Source organism: Symphodus melops (assembly GCF_947650265.1).
Source record: "Symphodus melops genome assembly, chromosome: 12".
Taxonomy (NCBI): Eukaryota; Metazoa; Chordata; class Actinopteri; order Labriformes; family Labridae; genus Symphodus; species Symphodus melops.
The window spans coordinates 17,878,280-17,903,054 of NC_136702.1; the positions used below are offsets into that span (position 1 = coordinate 17,878,280).

Consider the following 24,775-nt stretch of genomic DNA (forward strand, 5'->3'; position numbering starts at 1 on the left):
CTCAAACATGGTTTAAATTTCGAAACCACTATTGTGCTTTATGTACCTGTTATTTAAAGGACACATTACAAAGATGGACATATGGGTTCCTAGGAGACTTCCAGTCTGCCAGTTAGATTAACAGATATGCACAGCAGCACTCTAACTAATTGGGTTGATATAATTTTGCCTTTACTGATACAGTCAAATTGAGCTTATATGTCAAAGATGAAGATGTATGTAAGAGAAAACATTAACTTCTACCTCTTTTATACCTGCTACACCTTGGAGAATCCTGCTCAAGTTGCACAGCACCAAGAACTCCTCCTGACCTTCACCAAGTTGTCCTTTTGTTCTCTCAACTGATGCCAATCTGTCTAATACATGCAGAGAACATACAGACGTACAAACACTTCAGCTACCATGCAACATAAGGTTACTTTTTTAATAATTAGTGACATATAACTTCAGTCCGCTATCAGTTCATGAAGTGTCCTGCGTGTCTTCTGTGGGGACAATAAAGTAACTAGCTAACTAACTTCAGATCAGGGTTGGAATTGTCTGCCTATACCTGCCAATGGGGCTGGTATATGAAAAAAATACCTGCCACTCTGCTAGCTGATAACATATAACCGGCAGCATAATGTAATAATGTTTAAAATTGTAATTAAGGCTGGTAATATTTAACTAATAGGCTATTTTATGAAGGGAAACATTTCAACCATTTCAGAAAATGATGACATGCTCTTTGTCGTATAATTAAAACGTTTTATTTTTGTTATTTTATTTTTTGGGTTTGGATAGAATATCCATTACAACTAGGTCCTCAAAAACGGATTAAATGCAGCTATAGCATCAAGGCATAATCAATGATCAATTTTCCATTTTGAAAATATCAGCTTATATGATGACAGTAATCACAATCATAAAATGTATGGCTGGGAGGTGTTTGTTTATTTTTCTCATCGACCTTAACCCCATGTTCCATGTTAATTCAGTACCCATTAATTCAGCTAGTTTATAGAATCTGTGGCAGGCAAAACACAGGAGAGTGTTGGCTACTCAAACTAAAGAACTGAAGCAAAAATCAGCAATTGAACAGGAGCCAAGATTTTTAGCACAGACTAAACAGACAAGACAATCTGATGACGAGTGAATCTCAGGCCAAAGTCTCTGTGCTACAGGTCTTGATTTGTGATGAGAGACACCTGTCTGTGTCTGCTGCAAGAAGCCACACCCACAACTGATTACACACGCCACTGCACAGAGGGGGAGAGACATGAGGATCAAACAGAAAAACAAACAAGAAACAATAGGAGAGGGTCTTCTATGAAACAAAAACTACGGTTTATTTGCTAATCAGCTAAATCTACTAACCGGCAGCTTTGGTGTTTAAGTGGTGAAATGGTTTTTTGGGTTACTCCCCATTTTAATAAGTCTTCTTCTCATTTCTGAGTTCCATTAACGCTGATATTGCTGTTTGGGCAGAAAGACCACTTATTGTTTACCTTCTACATAAAAAAAATCCCATCTCAAGTTTCATTCAAAAGGGGATGGAAGTACCCGATAACTAATGTTGGTCTGAAATGTGTTGGTCTTAGCCCCAATGGAAAGCTTTATCTGTTAGACCTTCTTTGTGCCAGAGTGTAAAAATGTCAACGTGTAAAAAAAAAAAAGGAAGCAAGTTTTTTTCAATTTAAATTTACCAGACCATCTTAGTACAGTTTCCCCAATGGCCATTTTTTTTTTTCTTAACATGCATGAATGTTGTACAAAGAGTAATTCCTAACCCTCAAATAAAGTTTTTTTTTTAAATTGAACATAAGGAGATTGCTCCGACGAGTTGGTCGCTCAAAGACTACTCTCCCAAATGCTTGAGATATACCAAGTCTGTGCATTGTTTAAAAAGAATTCAAACAGCTCAGATGGGACAGATTTTTTTGGGGGGGGATTTTTTCACATTTGCTACATTTATAATTTACAATGCACAATTTTGTCTTTGTGCATTGTATCTTGCTCTTTATTTTTTCATTGTATGTGTGGTGACTGTGAAAAGTTTAAAGTAAATGGTAAAATAATTAGTGTTGTCCATAGCTTACATCTCTTCATGTATTCACAAAATCTGGGGGGACCATTAATTCCTTGAAACTGTTTTCCTCCCTCTCTAAGATTATCATAAATGGTCAAGCAGGATGTGATCATGCTGAATTGCATCTCTCTCATACCTTACTGCGAAAACATAGAATCATTTCAGGTGACACAATTAGTTCATTAAACAATGGAAGAATAACGCAATGACATATCAGCATATGCTGCAGATGGTACATACAATGATATACCTGATATTAACCACAAGAAACTGGTAAAAGATATTTAACATAACTTTGTATGTCTTGAGGCACAAGTTTGAGGTAAAAGCCCCATAAAACACCATCTGACAAAACATTCAACACAAAGTGAGTCATTGTTTCATAAGTGAGTTGTGAGTCATATGTTTTATTAAATAACGATAAGGAGCATTGCAATGCATATGTGGTTAACTCTAGAGAATATTGCACGTAGGCATGATACCTACCTTTTGTCATCATCTACTTTAAATAAGCTGTTATTTGTGTTTGATATTAGATCTTGCTCTGGAAAATGTGTTCTTGTGAATTTACTGCCCTTTTGCCAAGAGTTAAAAAATTCTGTATCCTCTCACTATACAAATGTTTAAGTGATTGTTTACACGCAGCTCATCGTTGTCTCCATTTCTTCCCCATCCCCCTGGTTAGCAGTCTTTGCTCTTTGGTCCTATGCCCACTCTTGTAGAGATGGTGAGGTAGTTGAGGAAGGAAAGGTCAGCTGCCTATTTATAGCAGCACTGAGAAATGTTCAGGAGATGCCACTGGTATACATTCATACTCCATCAACAGCTCACTACATTACAAAGTGTAGACAATATACTTCAGCAACATTAAAGCCTTATTTTTCTGTGTTTTGAAATGCGATGCAAAGAACACGGGCTTTTAACACAATTTGTGGACATTATTCACAGACCTTTACCAATCATTCATGGAGCACAACTTTGTCAAAAACAAATTGTGTGTTTATTCTGAAGCACTTGAAAATCTATGATGTTCTACTACAAATGTTATTCTGGATATTGAATGATCCCTACTATTTTCAAAGCTCACTGTTCTCTTCAAAAATAGGTTTTATTGTGTTTTTCATTAAATCAAGTGGCCACTGACGTTTTTCAGAAGAAAGAAGAAAATATATAAAAACAGGGAACTGTAACCAATTGCATTATAACTAAAATTATTTATTTTAACAAAAGGAAACATAAAAGTACTTCATCAAATCCAAAAAGTCCAAAAGAAGAAAACAATCCACGAGGAAACTACACAGGAGTTTGATAAGGGGAACAACTGATAAGGGGAAAATGTAACAAAACCCACTAGAACATAGAAACCTCACAAACTTAAAACAGGAAACACTAGACTTCCACAAAACTAAACAAGGAAACATTAAGACAAACACACACAAGGGAAACAAGCAACACAAAGATAGATAGGAGAAATTAAAGCATGGAAATCTAAAATAGACAAAAATAAATAAATAATAAACAAGAGCAAATCATGACGCAAGGGGAAGCTGACCTTTTTTTTCTGATTACCATTTGCTTCTTTTCTTTGGCACACAAAGGTGACTATTAGCTTCTATGATTACTGTGCAGTTGAAATATGACAGTAAAAGGTCAGAAGAAGCACTGTATTTGGCAGAAAGCCAGATAAAGAGATAACTGATAGAATCACTGTCTTGCACTTGCTGTAAAATCCTCATAAAACAGCTAACAGAGATCTATTTGATATCCTACACACTTGTGTATTTTCTGGAAAAAAAAACCCAATACACCAGGGAGATGTGGCTATAACACTTATTTCACAAAGACAGAGTGGATCATGACAGCTGTGGGAGGTCTCACGCCTTCCACAGGCCAAAAACTCCAGCTGTGACTGACACTAAGCTCTCCATCATTTGTCCCTACTTCGCACTACTCCCAGTACAATAGAAAATAAAGCTACACAGTACATGTGCATGACTGCTCCGAGTCAGTTTCAGACACAGCTCACACCAACGAACAAGTCTAAAATCTAGAGATGATGAGGCTGACTTATTTTTATCAATTGGCATGAACAAAACAAAAGTAGAAGGTCTGCCATGAATAGACACAAAACATGATAAGTGAAGCCATGTTAAGCTTGTATAAGCAACAAGTCTACATCTGTAGTATGTTTCACAGGCATTAGAAGAGGCATGGCAACACTTCCAGGGGAGTTTTCAAAGTAAAAAGTGTGATTTCATTGATTAAAATTTACAGTTAAGGAAGGATCTTTCCAGAAATAATCCAACATTATGACATTTAAAAAGTTAAAATTAAATATTGTGATAGTATTTGTTCTGAATTGGAACTATATAGAACAAAAGATTGATTGATTGATTGATTGATTGACTGACATAATATCTTTTTCCAATTGGTGACTTTGTAGCATTTAAAGAAATTGTTTTGGGAATGAAAAAGTAAAACAAAAAGCATAAAAATAATAAACCAATCAGAGTCATCAACCTTTTTATATTTCTTTTCCAGCCAAATAAAAAGTAATTACAGACAAAAACAAACAAACATGTTCTTACATTTTTAAAGAACTATGTTTTGCTATTAATTGTGCTAAAGGATACCTCTTTAGTAATGTGGGCACTTCTAAGTTAATTATTTCTTTTTCATATATGAACGACAGTAAAAGTTATTCTAAAACATATTTAAAAGTCCCCTCAACACAACAACTTTGAGTTGTTTGCTCTTCTGAAACTTCGGGGGTTTTTTGCATTAACAATAGGTAGTTATTTTGCGATGTTTAGGCATGTGGACCTGTGTGAATAACAATGTATTATATTTCTGAGTACTGTATGAGTACAATTGAGTACTGTGTTACTTGACCACCCTCTGGCTGATGAGGCTCTGCGAACGCTCATGTACCCATATATAAACAAAAACAAAAGGAAAGGTTTACTGAAATTATCTTGAGAAATAGCACACTAGTGACTGAAAGTGTTTGAGAGGAACATGAAAAGGGTTATTCATGTCAAATGTGCCATCTTTTATCTTGTGCACCGGTACATAATTATATGTGAGCCTTAACTCTCCTAGTATAACAGGTGGGTGCCATACATAGAAACAGACTTTAACAGCGCTATGATAAAATCTGATGGTCAATGACATATAGCTCTTCCTTTGTCAAGGCAGCCAGTGTAAGACTTAACACAAGGTGTGACACAAATCAATGCTTTGCACCAGCAAGTAGAATTTTCCTCACCACGTTGTATGAATGCCTCCCCTTTCCAGTTGATTAAAACAGGCCTGAGATCCATCTGCAGTGGGTAATTGGAGTGAGGAGCATTGTCAAGATGCAATTATACACGCCAGAGCTACATTTGTGCTATCAGCACCAGACTGTTGCAACACATCAACACATACAGCTGTGCCCTTGTTCACATCCATTGATAGTGTCTTTAGAATTGTATTGAAAGAATTGGTGGGAGAAAGACACTTTGTAGACAATTATTTAATTCAATGAAAAAATGGTTCTACTGCTGCTTTGTACTCTGTCTATAAATGGAAAAAAAGAGAACTGTTGGGACAACAGTCTCTCTTGGTAGTCATTTGAAATGTAGCACTAGTTTGTACATGTTTTTTTAAGCCTCTCTACTTTCTGTCAAACATCTGTAGAGTACCCTGGATGTAATTTCTCTGCAATGGATGCGTCACACTTTTTTCCCCGTCAAATTCCATTCCTTGATTTATAAAATAGATACTGGCACAGTGTGATCAGATTCCTCTGCTGTCCACTCTGATTGTGTTCGATGAACCTTTTTTAATCCATTTAGACTCACACCAACAGTTAACTCTAAGGATTCAAATTCCTCATCAGCCTCAGTTTTAATTACCCAACAAAATATGTATTACATATCACTGTAGACTAAAATCCTGTTTTAGCAAAAATTGATTTTTATTATTTTAATTTGACAGACTTTAAGTTTGGTTTGTCTCTGTTTCACATTATCACTTTTATCACATGTTTAGTGGGAAGAATAAATTCAAAGCCTAGGTTTTACTAGATGGCAGTCATGCCCCAAAGAAATCCTTCAAATGCAATTAGCTCCACTGTTAGTGCAATGGTATATGTCATCTTTTTGTCTTTAATTAAAGCTGATTTGAATAATATGATTTGTCAGGTTGGGACTTGAGTTTTCTCACTGTGACAGTGAGGATGTGTTTGTATGCATGCATACAGATCATTCGCCACTTTGTTGCCAAAGGGAGAAACCTTACATAAAGCGTAGCACGCGTCATTTGAAGCAGGGAAAGCGTAAGGGGAGAACTACTGAAGAAGGAAAGGAATAAAAAGGTGTGGGTGTATTCCCCCAGGATATTACAGGGGGTTTACCACTTCATGTTCTGATTAATCTCATGATTGAAAGACAATAGAAATGTATTTTTTCGGATCAAATATATGTTTATGTCACTGAAAATGTTCTGATTTCTGATATATCAGTATAAACAAAAAAAAGCGATTAACATCAGCACCTTTTCAGTAGCATGAAATGAAACAAAAGATAAAGAGAGAGTAAAACAGAAATACCAGTAGAGACAGAGAGATAAAACACCCGGATTATAGATAACAGTTTTAGTCTCATTGTTGTAGTTGGGTTATTATAACTGAAAATATTTGCAGACTTTGTGAGTGACCAGACAGAAAACCCCATTCAAGTCAAATTATTATATGGCTCAAACCATGTAATAATGTTGCTTACTGCTGTAATGAGGAGAATACAAAATATGTATCCTTGAATGAGCACAGAAAAAGAGTTAAGATCATCATCACTCAAATAAAAGGTAAGATGTTGCTGTGTAGTCCCCCATATCTTATTAATTGAACACGTCTATCACCAAAGCAACAGACCCTAGCTAAAGGGCTTTACCAATGCAAGCTGCCGCCCATGTTAATTTGATTCACCTCATTGCCTGTGCCTTGAGCAGTCAGCTACTGCATATCCAGACATTTTGTCTAGACATCTGCAAGTAACTACAAAATGACTCTTGCTGTTGTTTTTCTGTTTTTTATTTTTTCTCTATTATACTATGTTAGTTGAGTGGGCAGCATTTGCTTGTGCTATCTGCTTCGTCTCAAGGTTTAATGCACAAAGCATAAAGCTCTATTGGTATTCAGGCACTGCAGTTTAAAATTGTTCTTGCTCTATACATTTTGCTTATGTTTTGCATCTGAATGTGGAGAGAAGCGGTTTACACCTTAACTCTACACAGCAGCGCAATCAGGCTGATGGAGGACTTTTGTCCACAAAGTGGACATAGGAGAGGAGGGCTAGACTTAAGTGGAATACAAGTCTACAGTTTGAAACAAAGCTTCCCTCTGACCAAGGAAGGAAATGTAAAAGAAATAAACAACACATTTTGGTCTTGCATAAGGACTCCAGACCTCTCCACACATGTGGATGAAGTGCTGAGTCCCTGACAGCAAAAAAAAAAAAAAGTTCCCCAAATGACAATTGCTCAGCATGCAAACAGCACCAGTGCATAGAGATGCTGTTTGTGCTACAGCACAGTTCAGGGTTCATTTACATTTACTTTGTGAATTAGATATTGGCATTTTGACTCATTTGCACAATTTTTACAACTTACAAAATGTCCCTGTGCAATACCTTTTGTGCATTAGACCCAGCGCTTATAGAAGCATCTTTGTTTAAACACTTTTTATTAGTGCTGTCAGGCGATTAAAAAGTATAATCTAATTCATTTCATTTTAATCTCACATCTGCTTAAGGTCCCCAAATAAAGAATTAACATTTCATGACATTACAAAATTGTAGTGCACAACTAGCTACTTAGCTAATGAATACACTAAGAAGAAAATATTTGAAATCCACATTATAATTAGTGATTGAATAAAAAGTTTATAATATGACATTTCAATTCATATGCCCTTTAATCTTATAATTATGACTCTTTTAATAAAATTGTTAAATTCTTATGAATTCTACGTTTTTAATGCATGATCATGATTCACTATCTCACAGCCTAATTCTGGTGATTTTTTATGATATAAAACGTTTTTTTTGTTGTTTTTTAAATTAATTAACGATGCCTTGTCTCGTTTCTTTCCTCAAATCATTCTTCTAGAACCTGGGTCTTTGCAGACACAGTGAACTGGTTCCCCGGTTTTTGTTTTGGTCCTGGCTGCGCGCTGTCTCCACCCTCTTGACTTTATAAATGAACCGAGCTCCGTCCTCCAGCGGAGTTTGCGCTGCTCGTGAGCTGCGGAATGGACGCAACATTTTCACCTCAGTCCTCTTTTGTTTGGTTTGGATAGCAAGGCATGTTTGAAGTGACGCGCCACTGACAAGTAGGGGTCCTTCAATGGGCCAAGTTTGAAATGGGTTACTTACTATCTTACTTACTATCTATAGTTCCTGGGTAAAACTTACATTGAATTTTTTTATTCAAGTGTGCTATAAATAATCTTGTTTCATTTTATATAACGCGTTAATTTGCGGTGTAATTAATTAATCTAATTAACACGTTAAAGTGACAGCTCTACTTTTTTGTTATTTAGTAGGTTTGACCGTGGTTATGTGTGGTTATGATGTTGGGATGCTCCTGAACCTAGCAAACATTTATTTTTTTTCTCAGTACATTTATCAAGACTATCTTTTATGTGAGGCATACAGTACATCTGTGGAGACTGAAGATAAACGAGATCATGTTGAGATTTGGATAATATATCAAGTGGTGCTCTGTGTAGTAGTTAGCTATTTGATCTGCTCCTCTGGCCGTGAAAGACAAGGAGAACTGATAAAACCAGACTCATGGACAGATAAGAAGATACTGCAGGGTTTGGCTGTGAATGAGGGAGATTTCGATAGAATATCAGAAGAGGTGAAGAGACAAACAGAGTTGCAGTTGGGACAGAATGTGTTGAAAAGCAAAATAATGAAGTTCAGTGGGTAGGTCTGAATTGTGTTATTAGCTGATTAGACGGGAGTCGATATGTGTGTGTTTATAGCTCAGGAGTAAAACAAAAACACACATGCACACATAAATAAGGTTTTCTTTCAGTTTGAAGCAATCATATTCCTGATTCTGGTCAAAGGTTTTTTTTTTTTAAATTTGAGCAGTATTCTGTGAATAAGAATATGGATTTTTGCTGTAAAAGTTAAACATTGAAAATAAATGTGTATTATCACAGAATTATAAACACTATACACAGTATTATATATTACATGTTTGCTTTAGAAATCAAACTGTAAAATGTGTTAGTGTTAGCAGAATATTTTAAGCAGTGGTGTGTTCATTTTATGGTCTAAAAAAACATGTGTCCTTCTTATAACGAGCAATTGTTGTCCTTGCAGCGGTTTTAAGTGTTCTGCTTTGTCTCACTTTGCCTTTTTCTCTTTAGACATTCCTATTCCCTTGTTTCCCTCACTTGAAATAGGATTTGGTCTATGGAAGTTCTAAACATGTAGTTTCTGGGGTAAATGAGTCATACCTCTGTGCAATAGCACTCTAATCTTTTCAGTTATACTGCCTACAGCTTTACAGAGACTGTAACACACAAACTGTTGAAAGCCTGCTGTGTTTATGTTGCTACAAAGCACACATTTCAAACATGCATTGTGCATACACTCTTTTTTTCCCCTGCAAGTGACATGAAAAGTGAGAAAGGGTTTGGAAGAGATGTTGTCGGCTCTTTTAATGCACGCCTCCAAGTGTAAACAGTCGATTGGTGTAGGTGTACGTGTGTGAACTCAAGGGTGAACGCAAAGATGCTGCAAGGAGAGGAGAGGAGAAAGCATGGAAAAGAGATGGTTCTTGGCAGTGTTGCAAAATTGAGCTGTTTGTATGTGACTCATCATTTACCAACCATACAGTTTGCATATCAAAGCAGTGACTCAAAACAAAGAGAAGAGGGGGGCAATAAAAATGCATTGAATAAATGTTCTTGTGTTTATAAAAGAATGTACAAAGTAGGGCATCAACTTTCGACTTTTAGGACTGTTGAAAGCAGAGTTAAAGAAAATATTGCTGAGTGAGCCAAAAACATTTTTTAGATCTGAAAATTATAAAAGTGTTATTTAGACGTTTCAACTCTGATTCTCTAAGCAAAAGTCATGGCATGTATATAAATGGATGTAGTCTCAGTGACATCACCAATTGGTATGTGAAGTAGACTTTTTAAGCCCATTAATTATCATATTGGAAGTGCTGAATAAAACATAATTTCGTCAACCTTGATAAAGACAAAGAGCTGGAGTTTAGGCAGGCCTTAATCCGCCTGACACACCTGAAGATATGCCAGATCAGTCATGCCCATCACTGTGAATAATACTTATCCTTCAAAAAATCTAAACTGATGACTTATATTAAAAAAAATCATCCGCTGTTCAGTGTGTGCTTATGAATAAATTAGCTATTCAGATGACATTCTTATTTTATCTAAGCTGTAAACATCTTTCTACTGTAAAAAGGAGAACTTCTAAATCTGTCTGTATGAGACTTCTGCAAGAGGATGCTGGAGGAACGTTTTTCATCACCGTAGGTCGTTTCTTGGTAGAAGCCAGTTTTTTAGCAAAATATGAAACATGGCGCTTTAATATGACATCTTGAGGTCAATTAATATAAAAGCAATAATAACTATCTTAACCAATTGTTAAATTGTACTTGTTTGGATATAGGTTATATGCTGCTCAAATTATAGTGAATACAGTGTATATACAGTTTGTGTGTGTGTGTGTGTGTGTGTGTGTGTGTGTGTGTGTGTGTGTGTGTGTGTGTGTGTATACTGTATATGGAATTGGCTCAGGAATTAGTTAAGATCTGTGAATGATGATCAATTGACATAATAATCAGTGAGTGAATGGTTAGGTGTGACCTGCAGTGTAAAAGCGCAGACTGGAGAAGCGCAGAACAACCTCAAGTCCGTTTACAATTTATCATATTTCATGATGAAGGATTTGAAATGATGATTGAACACTTAAACATAGTGAGTCTGCTTCTCTGTGTTTTAATATTGAACTGTTCACCCATGCATTTGGTGCTGCTGCTTTATATTTTAACATTAACATTTTAAAAATGGTAATAAGAAGCCCGTTAGCAGTTTTTTGTATGGTATTAAAGACGTGCATTAATTTTCTGCTTTTTGAACACTAAGGCAGAAAAGGGATTATGGATGTGTTACCCAATATTATGCTCAAAAACCTTGCAAAAGCTCTTGTAATACCTCAGCACATCACAAAAGTTTCTGCATGAAATGTTTGCACCATTTTTTTTTTTACACTGCTGTCTCTGCCTAGATGTGGAGGGACACGTGCAGTCAGACAGATAGGCTAAGAGGGGATACGGGGTGTAATAATGTTGCTGACTTCTAAAAAAAGCCTTTAGGCAGCTGAATCGATAAAGCTCTAGCTGTTGTCAAATTGCACCTTAGCTAGTGAGAGAGGAGCACTGTCTCTCAATTGAGTTCAATATGGCTGTTTTGGCTCTGCTGTAAGTGTCTTTCTTATGTGTGATTGCAGGTCTCTTCCAAGAGGCAGAACATTTACAGTAGGGCATTTTCAAATTCAAGTTGAAACTATAGTGTAGCTAATTTTAAGCATGTCTGACATTTTCTAGAAGGTGTTTCCAATGGTAAGAAGCATACATGGAAAAGGCTAACTTTTGATACATGGACACTTTCTGGAGTGATATAAGAAATGTATTAATGTGCTACACATGATGTTTTGATGTTGGTGAGTTCTCTAGCAGCAGCACTCTGGAGTACCTGCTGCTGTCTTATTGATTTTTTCCTAAACCCTGCATGTGTATACATTATTTCTGTGGTCAAGCTGGCTAAAACCCAAGCAAGATTGTTTCCCTTTTTGTTTAGACAAAATCATTGGGAGACTTTAAAAGCTGAGCCAATGTGGGTATATTGTCCATAAAGGAGAGATTATATAAAGGTACTGCCATCTATCTGTTTTCTTTCATTTAATGGTTTGTAAAGAAAACACAGTTTAGGGGCGGTAGTAGCTCAGTCCATCCAAGTCCTGATGTGGACCAAAAATATAGAAGTTGGTCTGGGAGCTGATGAGGTGCCAGATCACTTCTTGAGCACTGCCGAGCACTGTCCTTGAGCACGGCACCGAAACCCCACCAGCTCAGGGGGTGCTTCCAGTGGGGGATGCCACTGCACTCTGACATTATTGCATGTCCACAGGTCCTGCTTGTGCATTTGTGTGATTCAGGCATGTGAGATGTGTGCGAGAAGCATGTCTCTAAAATAAAGAGAAATTGAGTTTTTATAGGAAAGAGGGCTGAGAGAAGTCCTCGTTTATGCACGCTCTGCACATGCACACGCACACTCAAAAGCTCTCATGCAACGGAAAGTTAGATTTTATAATAATTTTTACAACTCTGAGTGCCATTGACATTAAAGCACATATATATTTATATACCCTACCCTAGTCTGCTTTTCATTAGTACAGCATGTTGCTCCATCACTGGTACACAAGTCCATGTTTGTGAATGCTTATATGCACCCTCACTTCCTCTTTTATGTAAACATCGTCATGGCTATAGAAATAATTAACAACAGGATAACCACTGACATCTGAGTACTGATAAACCCCATCCTAAAATGAATCGGCAACCCCTGTGGGGTTCTTAGTTTCAAAAGTAAGAAGGTAACACCACAGAGTAGATTTGCCACAAAATGAGATGACTTTCTAGAATTGTATGTTAATTGAAGAACTGGCTACGTCTTTATCTGCCAGTGCAAGGTCAGCAGGTAAATTTGCTTTATCCCAGACAAACAAGAAAGATTCTACTTGCGACCTTACCCACAGATATATAAAACTAAAAAAAACCTAACAGACACACAAATACAGACGGACAGTGCAGTGTCTCAGGCAGGTCCTGTAGTCTCCAGGGGCAGCAGGTTTTCTATGACGGTGAAAGTGTTGCATAGGCTAACAGTGTATAGACTTGATGGGAGAGTTAGTAGAACAAGATGAAAGAACTTGAAGAAAAATCTAAACTTGTTTGTGTACATTTTTACTCAAATTAGATATTAACATGTAAGCTGAATTTAGTCGAGGAAGTCAAGGAAAAATGTTGAATTAAAAAGAATGAAATTAAAAAAAATCAAGCAAATTGCATTAAATCAATAAAATAATCAAATTAAGTAATTTCAATCAAAACAGTAGTGAAACAAATTATGTAATTAAAATAAATGAAATCAACTGAATCAGTCAGTAAAATCCATGAAATTAATTTAACTAGTTGAACTCATTAAAATAAAAAGGTGAACTCATTGAAATGTATACAATCAATTAAATGAATAACTGATATATAACTTTATAACTTATATCAATGAAGGAAATAAAACAAATCAAATATGAAATTAATACACCGAAATATTCTATTTTATTAATCAAAGATGTATATTTAACAAAAACATGAAATGGAATGAGCATATAAGATCATTTAAACCAATGTAATTAAGTACCATTAAATTGTATCAATTAAATGACATAATCTAAAGAAATCAAATCAATAAATCAAATCAGTGAAATCAACGGAGTCATCAAATGGAGTCAATGAAATCAAGAAAATCAATAAATGAAAGCAATCAATAACATAAATCATAATACATAATCAATTAGATCATTTACGGAAACTACTGCGATCATTGAAATGCAATTCATATAATAAATTAAATTGATCAAACTAATCAATAAAAATCAATAAATGAGATCAGTGAAATCAACAAAATTAATTAAATCAATAAATTGTATAACTGTGATATCACTATGTGATTTCTGCGCCTGTCTGTACTGAGATGTTCATTGTGAAATCTAAATTGCCCAGCTGCAACCCTACTGTTCCACCACCTTTATTGAACATACACAAAACAGTTATTATACACCCACTACAGAAAGAGGGGGAGAGGGAAAGGGGAGAATGTGAGTAATTGTAATTCATACATGAGGTTCATGATTATTGTGGCTGCGGGATACAGAGACAGCACAACTATGATAAAGGGGCAGCAGTAACTCAGTCAGGGGCTTGGGTTTGGAACCAGAGGGTGCTGGTCTAAGTCCCAGTGAGGACCAAAATATGGGAGTTGATCTGGTTGGCGGAGAGGTGCCCTGGAGAGCTCTGGCGCTGTGCCTACATATCAATGTGTCACACCCTCACTCTGACATCTTCATTATCTTCATCTTATCTTCATCTTCATCATCTTCACGTATCTCTATGTAAATAAACAAGGAGTAATGTTCTATATTAATCACTCTTCTAACCTTATGTTGTAAAAGATTGCCAAAATTTTCTTATGTTAAATACAGATTAACAAAAAAGGTACAGCATCCACTGAGTCACATGCACGCACACACAAAGAGCACAAACTTTCACACTTAAACATTATTGATCGCTGCACATGGGAAATGATCATCACATGCTCCATGTGCCATTACACTAATCAAAGTGTCAAATTGGGCTTAAAACACTTTGCAAGCCATAATATCACAACACATCTGATGTTTAAACATGTAAAATAATTTTCTTAATAATTAATTATATATACATTGGTGTGATGTGGCAGGTACTCTTGGAAATAATTAATCTTAGTTGCAATATTACTGCTTTGAGTTATTGTAAATTAGCCTAATGTAAATTTTATAACCTCACGTTAAAACAAATCTTTCATTCACTTTGTTTTTAAATTGAGACATACACATTGTCAACACAGGAAGCACACACCTGGTTATAGTAAAGTCTAGTACAGTTTGTTATTCAACCATCAGAGACTGTGAGTAGACTTGACGACGGAAATTACGCTTGACTGACAACATGATTCAGGCACAATGCTCAAGCATTTTGTTTTTTAATAAAATGTCCTTTTGTTTGTCTGGTTCGTATTGACTCAAGATTATAAGGAAGTTAGTTTTCTGACCTTATCGCCCTAGCGACAGTTTTCTATCCAACTTCTGTCACTTGTGTCAAATGTCACCAGCAAGTCGTTGAGTCATTTTATATGACTCATTCAGTGCAACCACAGTAACTAAATAAGACAAGTAGGTGTTGAAGGGTCATTTTTATCCGCTTAATCATCATTATCAACGTCATCACATTTAGCTTTTGTATCTTGACAAGCATGTGAGCAGAGCTGTGGGCTTGAATATGTTTTTCTATTTTGGGAGGACTTTGTTATACAAGAAGAGAACATATTAATGTATTCACAACTGGGAAGGAATGGTCTAAATAACTTACTTAAAATTGTGGGTAAAAAAGCTAAACTTGATACAAAAATTAAATGAACAAAAGTTACTGCTTATAATGAATAAGAAAGGATTTTAAAGTGTAGCACTGAGTCTTTTTTTTTTTTTTTTTAAACTCTGAATCAACATTTGAAGGTCCCTCAAATGACAGCTGTTTAAGCAGATTAAGAAATGAAGAAACTATAGTTGTTTTGCAGTGCAGAGTTAGTTCTAGTATAGTTTGGTCCGTTTTTTTTCTGAACTTTTAAATATATGGCCCTATACTATTTGTTGTATGGAAATTACAGTGCACATACACTAAACCTGCAACTTATAAGACAGTGGATTTTTTTTGTAATTGAATACTAATTTTACTTTTTACTGAGGGTCCATTGAAAACAAGTATAGCTTTATAAACAGAACCCTAAACCACAAACCAAAGTACTATAGAAGAGAAAATCTCAGCAGAATAAAGAGTTTTGATAGTATAAAATAAATCCTTTTTTCCCCTAACTTCACATGTCCCTAAAATGGCTTTGTTGAACAATCATTACTGTTGAGCTGTCAGAACTGAAAGAGGTTTGATATTTAGCTTAGTGCAAAATAAATAGATAAAACAATGTGAGCTATCATAGCACAAAAGCGAGAAGTATCTGCCTATCTGCCTGTCTATAGGATGACAAAATAACATACAATTTTCACCCTTGGACAGAGCTTTTTCAGCATCATCAGCGACATAGATTCCTCTGGGAAATTAATGAATCAGTGACGCTTTCCAAACCAGCTGGACCAAACAGATCAGCACGCTCTGTTATAACCTTGGAACATGTTTAGAAGCATGTTTTTCCCAATTTTTAAATAATACAAAGATTTTTTGCATGCCTGTCACAGCAATGTTTTCAAGGTTTAAGACCAATTAGGCACTATGTTTGTTTCAAAAATATAGACAAAATCATCGTCCAATAAAAATCCGAACAAACATTGATTTTGATTCATGGGTGCTGTGAAACTCAGAATTCTTTCTATTCGTTTTTGTAATGTTCCATTACAATGTTCCAACTACATTCTGTGTGCAAGCATGTCAGACCTTTTTTTTTTTTTTTTTTTTACAAATATTTTTAAGTTAAAGAACAAGTTTATCATTTCCACTCTCTGCGTGGTAATGATCTACTGCACTCAACGCACACATCCAAGCACACCCACTGTTCATAAATTAGGGCCCACGCTTTTATTGTCAGGTTGATGAGCTGAGTGGAAACAGGTGTCCCTCATCTGCTGCTGTGGGAGAAGCCAGCCATACGACCTGCTGCACACATACCTGCAAGAGAAAGAGAACACAATGGGAAGGGGGAGAAGGAGAAAGAGTGAAAACAAACCTTCAACAAAACCAAAACAGTTTGTTTTTCATACTATGAATAGATAAAATAAAATTAGAACTGAAAAAACATGTATTTTGCTTTATGTTCATGTTTGCTATCTTTTCAAACCAATGTACCATGGGTGTTATCTCCCCTGCTTAAATAAAAACACACTCTAAATTGGAGCCTATTATTTGCAGGCAGCACTTAATAAGCTGGTGATAATTTACTAGATTTGTTGCGGTCATCTTAGCAAGTGAAGTATTCAGGTGTTGATATGAAACAGCTAACGCAAACAGTCCCAAACCTTTATAACATCTCAATAAACAGACGTACTGATCATGTTTTGGTTTGTGAGGAAACAAAGCCTTAGTTTTTTTATTTTTAATTCAAATTTCATTATATTCATTTCCTGTCTCATATTGTTTTTTATGCTAAAATAATCATATACAAAAGGCAGATCCAAACATTTATTTTGGGCATCTTCTCCTGGCAGCAAGACAGTGTTTTTCATGAATGTAAGTAGATGACTTCACCTTCACATCAGCTTTGTGTTTGCAGCATCTTATATGTTTTGATGTCGTTTAGAGTGTGATGTGAATTTCAATAGGATGGATACAAAGACTTGCCTGTCAGGGAAAGACAGATCATCACTGACAGAGAGATGATTTTTGCCTGTCACAGACCATTCTTTTTCACGTCAGCTCCTGAATGACACACATGCACAAACACAGACACACAAGCACATCTGTTTTCCCAGAGTGACTGGACACGAAGACAGTGATTACATTATAATAATTTCACCTCCCAGGTTATCAGTGGCCACAGGGCTGAATAACTAATCTTGGCCTTCCATAAACAATGAGTGTAAGAATTTAAATTATCAGACCTTTGAATACTATGCACAACAATCTCCAGAACAAGAGCTCAAACTAAAAAAACGTACAGAAAAAAAGATTTTTCCTTTAACTTTACTTGGTTATCAGAGGCCATGACATGTTTAATCTTGTCTAAATGGACATGAAAATTCACAAATAGGCTGCCACCTGATGTCCCCTTTAAAAGGAAACTTCCTGTGCCAAATATATTTCAATACAGAATTATCTGAATATTTTACCATCAAAATAACCATATTTTCTCTTCCTGTAACAGTTTCATCCTGCAGTCAGGGGGAATTTACTAATGTTTCAACCATTTTAAAAGCTTTGTGGAAGCTAACAAGCCAATCGAAATTCATCCCAATGCTATGTCCCAACGTGTATATTGGCGTGTATTTTTGCTCTGCTTTGGGTTTAAACAGTTGAATTAGGTTCAATTAATTAAGCGAAATGATGAGGGGAGCTTGTAAATTGTACAAAAATTGCATTGCATTGCAGCAACATGTGACTGTGCATGTGTTGTGTGCATAGGCTTTCAAACAAGCTATATAGCACTGATAATTCACCATATCTAGAACTCTTTCTTTAATAGAATTTATCAACAAGCTGGATTCATTTGAATGCTCAAGCTTCCCAAAGTAAACAATAAAGTGATCTTCATTCATTAAAACAAAACTGGCTGAAATGTTAACAACAGTAGTTTTTTATAACTGTTGTGTTGGCACATGCTGATGTAAGTGGGTGGTTCATTGCAGGCTATTTTTTTTTTTTTTACCCTTTACAGTATGTTTAGAAACAATGGGTGAATCATAATTCATATGTTTACATTCATGTTTTTAATACAAACCCATGATGTCACACAATAAATCCAAATTTTATGTTTTTAAGTTTGTCTTTGTTTTTCTTTCACCACATAGAAAGTATTGTTAAGTTAGCTCCATATTTCTCTATAAGTTTTTAACTTAAACCTTGTTCAAAAGAAACATCAACGATGAAAAAAATACACTTGTTCATTGGTTATTTACAGTATTTTTGAATCTATTTAATTCTTAATATTGTTTGGAATACTAACTTGTACTGGAGTCAGCAGTGTAAAAATATTTGGTGAACTGGTTTATCAATTGACTAAATCAGTTTTTATTTGTATAGTGCCAAGTCTCGGTCTTATCTCAAGACACTTCACAAAAATCAGGTAAAAGACCATACTCTTTGTTATTTAATATGACAAAAGAGCAGGTAAAAAGACCATGCTCATTATTATCAGGAAAGTTCTGTTCAGGCAAGCTGTCCACCAACGATCCCTGGAAACCCAAGAGCTCAGCAGCTCCCAGGAAAATATGTGGTTGCTAACTGAGATTTTTATAAGATAGCAACATGTAGTAATATGATGTGAATGCAGAGAGAGAGAGAGAGAGAGAGAGAGAGAGAGAGAGAGAGAGAGAGAGAGAGAGCTTGAGGTGCTGTTTCCCCCTGTAGTCCAACTGTCCAGCATAATGAGGAGCTGGTCTACGCAATTTTAAGTCTATTCTTAAAAGTACAGAGTGTGTTTGCCTCCTGGACCTGGGAGATGATTCCAGAGGAATTGAGCCTGATAGGCTGTAGGTACCACAAGCATGCCTGCACTCTGGCTTTTAATACAAGCTGAGCTTGACATCTTGACATCTTTTTATTTCATTCTCCTATTTATTGTATTTTTATTGTTTTTACAGTTTTTTATAGTGTGATTTATGCCTGTATAGCACTTTGGTCAACCAAGGTTGTTTTAAATAACCTATAGAAATAAACTTTGACAGATTGATTGATTCTGGGAGTATAATGTCCTTGAAGGACAGTACAATTAACTCTTTAAGATAAGATGGTGCCGAAAACAGTTCGAGCTTTGTAAGCGAGAAAAAGGATTTTACATGCATTTCAAACTCATTTTAAGAATGCTAGTTATCACTTAAAGGCACAGATGGGTTTGCCCCGTGAGTTCAACAATAACTGTTTAATCTAATTTAGGTCGATAGGAGAGTTTTTTTGTTGTTGTTTTTTACTTCTCCTTTGCGTTGTGATCCTGCAGCAGCTTAAACCATCTCTCTAACCTCCCACTCTCCACTATTACTCATTGTGTTGTTTTCCTTAAGCTGAATACACGTTTTGCTCTCTCTGATTCTTTTTCTGCACAAGTACTGCCATTCAGTTCAACACATTTGATTGCTCCGTGTAATGTAACACAATGAATGTGCCCCCAAGTTGTTTGTATGGTGTGGGCAGCATTGATGTTGACTGAGGTGTACAGAAATTCCTTCGGGGAGAAGGTGAAGGTAAAGGAACAACATCATAGGACATGTGTTCCAAAACAATTTAAATGCACAAAATGCAGCTGTAAATCAGAACATAGTCAAATAGTCTAGTAAATGAAATGATGCAAAATAGAAAATATTAGTAGAAGGAAGTAAAGCTTCATTACCCCAGATTGTTGAAGATAACAAAAAAAAATTGTGTGTTGCCAATACGTATTAATACAACTACAACGATAACAGGTCAATTTTTGCTATGAAATGATCAAGGATAATCTACTTAATCTGAGCTGGCTCTGTCACAAGACATGTTTTAAGAAACAGAACACTTTTTTTTTTAAAGATTTATTTTTGGCCTTTTTGCCTTTATTGATAGAGTCAGAGGACAGTGGATAGAGTCGGAAGGGGGGAGAGAGTGGGGAGAGACATGCGGGAAAGAGGCCACAGGCCGGACGCGAACCCGGGCCGCCCGCGCGAGGAGCAAAGCCTCGCAACATGGTACGCGCGCGCACGCTGCCGCTGCGCTATCGGCGCCCCCAGAACACTTTTTTAAGCTTGTGTATGTGGTGATGTGTTTTGTAAAACAAAAATAACACTGCAGGACTTGACATCTTTTTTTATTAAAGCCTACAAATGTCATCATGTTATTATTTTATTTAGCAGATGCTTATTCTCAATTAAGGGATCTACATCTTTTACAATGTTACAATTTCATTTCGCAAACATGTACAGTATGAACTCTACCTCTGACGTTTCTCTCTGAAAAGACTTCAAATGTTGACCTGCTGAAAGGGTTTGTTGGACAGCACTATCAGGGCTTCTGGTTGAAAATCTATCACAAACACAGTATTATCAGTTCTGTGAACAAGAATGCTATTTCTTTTTGTTGTTTCATATTCTGTTGACTTATAAAGCCCTGCATGATCCTTGCTCTGGATAGGTTATGTAAACTTGACTTACAGTAATAATTTGTTCTAAACCATTAGCTGCCAATAGATAGGAGATGACTAACTTAAACCAATGAAGTAATACAACTGTCTAAAAAAATGGCCCAAATTAATGTTAAAATTACAGTTTGAAGAATGGCATCAAAGACCTAGATGTATGAGTATAGCCTTTGCGCGAGTGAAGTAGAAAACAAGACATACACAAGTTGTGCCCCTCACCTGTGCTTGCACGAAGGCTTTCAAAACTTCCTGGAGGTTGGAGGAGTGGCACAGTAAGGGTTATGTCAGCAATCATCAAACATCACAAAGCACCTTTTTTTTTTTTTTTTTAAATCCAGTCATGCTCTATAACCGAATTTGACATTGGACCACCTGCGTGCTTATGTCCAGCCAGTGGCACAAATCACGGTTCTGCAATTTCATCTTTTGTGCCAATGCATTTGTTGCAAGGTACATCCTTCAATCAAGATTTATTCTTTTCAGTTTAATCAATTGAACTTATGACCACGACAAAACTCCAGATGTAGCAATTGTAGTAGGTGAAAGAACAAGCCTACAGTAATACTACACTCATTTGTCTGATAATATTGTTTCTGAAAAGGCTGGTGATAATAATAAGTCATTCTTTATCACAAGATCAATTTTTAATTATTATTACATCATTTTAAGCAGTGGATTTTTTTCTTACCAATTATTTTTATTGCCAATTGATGCTTTGTACCTGTTCTATTTTGTCTATGTTCATTTCTCAACTATACACAACTATACTACACTTCCTTGACTCTGTGATGTCATCAGACTGGGTCGTCCTGGGGTGGATTGCTACTGTCAACATGATAGTGGAGCAGCTGTTCTTCAGCTACAGTTCCTCATCAATGAGGTAAGCTAGATGTTTATACTGCTTATCGAAAGCTTCCTTGTCACAACTCGGCTTTAAATCCAGCGATCAACAACCAGTAACCAGTAATGCGTCCAATCCTGAATGCAATGCACACATTGGGGAGAATTTGTCATTCCTCCTTGCTCGTATCTTGATGAATGTCTTTTAACAACAGCATAAATAATATGCATTAGTGTTATTATGAACTGTTGTGTTGTGGGGAAATAAAGAGGAAACAGCGGTGACAATTACTTTTTTGTCACCGCTAATACATATCTGATAACAAATAACTTTCAAAATTTAAGAACTATCTCTTCTAATGAGTTAGGTCTTATTTTTAGCCTGTAATTGTATTTCCTCTTGTGCCACAGGTAGATAGGACAAAGAGAAGCAGCAGGAGTAGGACAGATGGAATAGCTGTTTCCACATCCAAGCAAGGGCACATCATTACCCTTTGACATGACCACAAATGGCTTGTGGTGGCTTAATTAGCTCACTGTAGCTGATGAACCAGCAGGAGGCTAATTATCTTAACTATGGCTTTGTTCCTTAAAGGAAAATTGCCTGTTTTTTCCAAGTGCTTTTTAAAACTCATTCTTTGAAACACACAGTATGAAATGTTCAGTCAAGATGATACTGCGCAACACAAAATACACTTTTATTAATTCAAAGATTTAAAAAAGGGAGGTTATCCATGCCACAGTATTTAAATAAAACATAAATGTCCCTCCAGACTTTTTCTAAATGTTTTTATGTGCAATTTCCTCAAGGCCCTGTTGACTGTCGTTTTACCCAAGCGGTGTAATGTGATTGCCTCAGGTTCCCTTGCCTTTGTTGCCATCAAGACATCAAGATAATTATACCATAATAGAGGTGTTGACCTGACTCTCACCCTGCCTGTGTCTCACTTTTTTTTCTTTGAGTCTGGTTTGATTTCTTCATTAGCTGCTGCCAGACCGTCTTTCACCCCTTTGGGTGATCGAAAAAAAACTCCAACTGCATAGAAATTAATCTTCAAAACCGTTCTTTGATAATTGTATACGGTGTAACGGATGATAAAAAAGATATGACCAATTATTGTGCAAGAGAGGATATGTAATACCAGTAATTATTTGTTGTATTATAGATATTATAAATATGATGAACTATAAATTAACTTTCTTTATACAGTCGGCTACTTTAGTGTGGAAAATATATCTCTTGCCCCACTGTAGCTGGCTCAGCAAGTCAGACCTCTGTGCATTAACATGAGTTATGAAGGGATTGTGGGGCTATCTCTCAAATGCACATCTGCACTTACTATCCTGAACAAAAGATTAAACAGGCAAAGCTCCAAATTCAATATCAGCTATTTCTCTTTCCTGTTTCACAAGAAGGTCGATCAAATAAGTCAGTGGCAGTGCAGATTCAAATTCTAAAAACTTGAGTGATTTCTTCAGATCAAAATTGCACGTACCTATTTGAACAATCATGCTATGATTGCATGTGCCATTTTGTTTCATTTGAGCAATTTTAGCTTTTACACATGTACTTTACTTGGAACAGTTTGCTTGAATTAATTTCTTTGATGCCTTACAGCGAGAATCTCCTGATAACTTGGGGCTCACAGTCTATTCATCAATGACTGTGGGTTAAATCTAAAAGGCAAGGTGTTCTTTACGTGTGTGAGTTTAGTACTGACAATGATTTAGTACTGACATTTATTTTTCGTCTTTAGGGGGCACTGGTCACCGCCTGCGCAGATGACACACTCCATTTATGGAATCTCCGTCAGAGGCGGCCAGCTATTCTTCATTCACTCAAATTCAACAGAGAGAGGTAAGAATACACGTCAGTAGTTAAAACAGATTCACACTTATCTGCTCTGTGAAAAGTACATTTGACAGCCCCATATATTTTGTTTTGCACATAAGATTTCTGAGGCTTGCCCAATACAAGTAAAATCCTAAAATTCTAAAGTAAAATTCTACTTCACACAATCTTTAGTGCACCAAGTCCCAGACCATCCAGCATTTGGCTGCTGGTCCACCTGTCAACTGCAATGTCAGCAGTAGTCAGAGTTCTCCCACCATGATTTTACAAAATCAATTCAATCTGGCAGAAAGTTAGCTGCCCTGTCCTTCTTCTGCCTTTGACCTTGTTACACACCTTTTAATTAACCCGAAAAGGAGGATCAGTTGCCAGTAAGCTCTCTCTTCTTCATCATCCTATAAACCCTTTTGCCTTGCGTGATACCCTTCAAATTTACCACTGCAGAGACATGAGTTTGCAGTCATTATTCAGCAGCTGACTGTTGAAGAACTGTTTCCATTGATATGTTGCCACCTTAACTTATGTGAGATATAAGGTTTATCATGGTTTCTAAAAAAGTTTTGAAGAGGTTCAACAAGAGTTTGCTAATGCAGCCCGAGATGCCTGGTCAGAAAGGTAAATGGTAAATGGGTTTGAACTTGTTTAGCACTTTGCCAGTCTTCTGACCACTCAAAACACTTTGCTAGTCTTCTGACCACTCAAAACACTTTTAAACCGCAGGTCACGCCATTCACACACTGAGGGCGGAGGTTGTTATGTAAAGTGACCATCAGAATTAACAAGTGCCATTTATACTGCCCATCGACACATCGAATATGTTGCTGCAAGAGCTTGGGATTGAACCCCGGTCTTCCAGTTGAGAGACAAACAAACTGGGCTGAAAAATAATAATAATAATACTTATCATTACAGCTCATATGGTACCAGGAGCCAAGTCATTGTTCACTTTATTGTTGGGTTTTATCAGATTTACCTGAGAGAAAATTAGGTACTTTCTGCCTCTCTGGTCTTCTGACCAATCAAAGCACTCCACATGTCATTTACACTTTGTCAACATACCACCACAATTGATTATGCAGGGTCATCATGTTCTTATTCTCATACACAATAGAAGACAATGATGTAGCCTTTGGTAGATTTTTTTGGGGTTCAATATTTCACCCAATGAGCAGGCTGAAGGAGTTATGGATAAAATACAAAATCTCTGGGTGGTGGATCTCCTGAGACAGCAGTATGTCAGAAAAGTCCTCTCTTGGAGCTCCCCTACTCGCAGCCTCTCCAATGG

General features: G+C 36.3%; 1 protein-coding gene across 12 annotated transcripts in view; it reads left to right on the top strand.

Annotated features, from left to right (window-relative positions):
- The window catches only part of stxbp5l (syntaxin binding protein 5L), a 111,528-nt gene that overhangs the window by 27,422 nt on the left and 59,331 nt on the right, over nucleotides 1-24,775 (top strand). For all 12 annotated transcript variants that reach the window (XM_079357151.1, XM_079357157.1, XM_079357155.1 and 9 more), the window contains exons 3-4: nucleotides 21,597-21,678; nucleotides 23,396-23,496. In XM_079357151.1, the coding sequence (XP_079213277.1) occupies nucleotides 21,597-21,678; nucleotides 23,396-23,496 (183 nt within the window). The remainder of the gene's footprint in view (nucleotides 1-21,596; nucleotides 21,679-23,395; nucleotides 23,497-24,775) is intronic.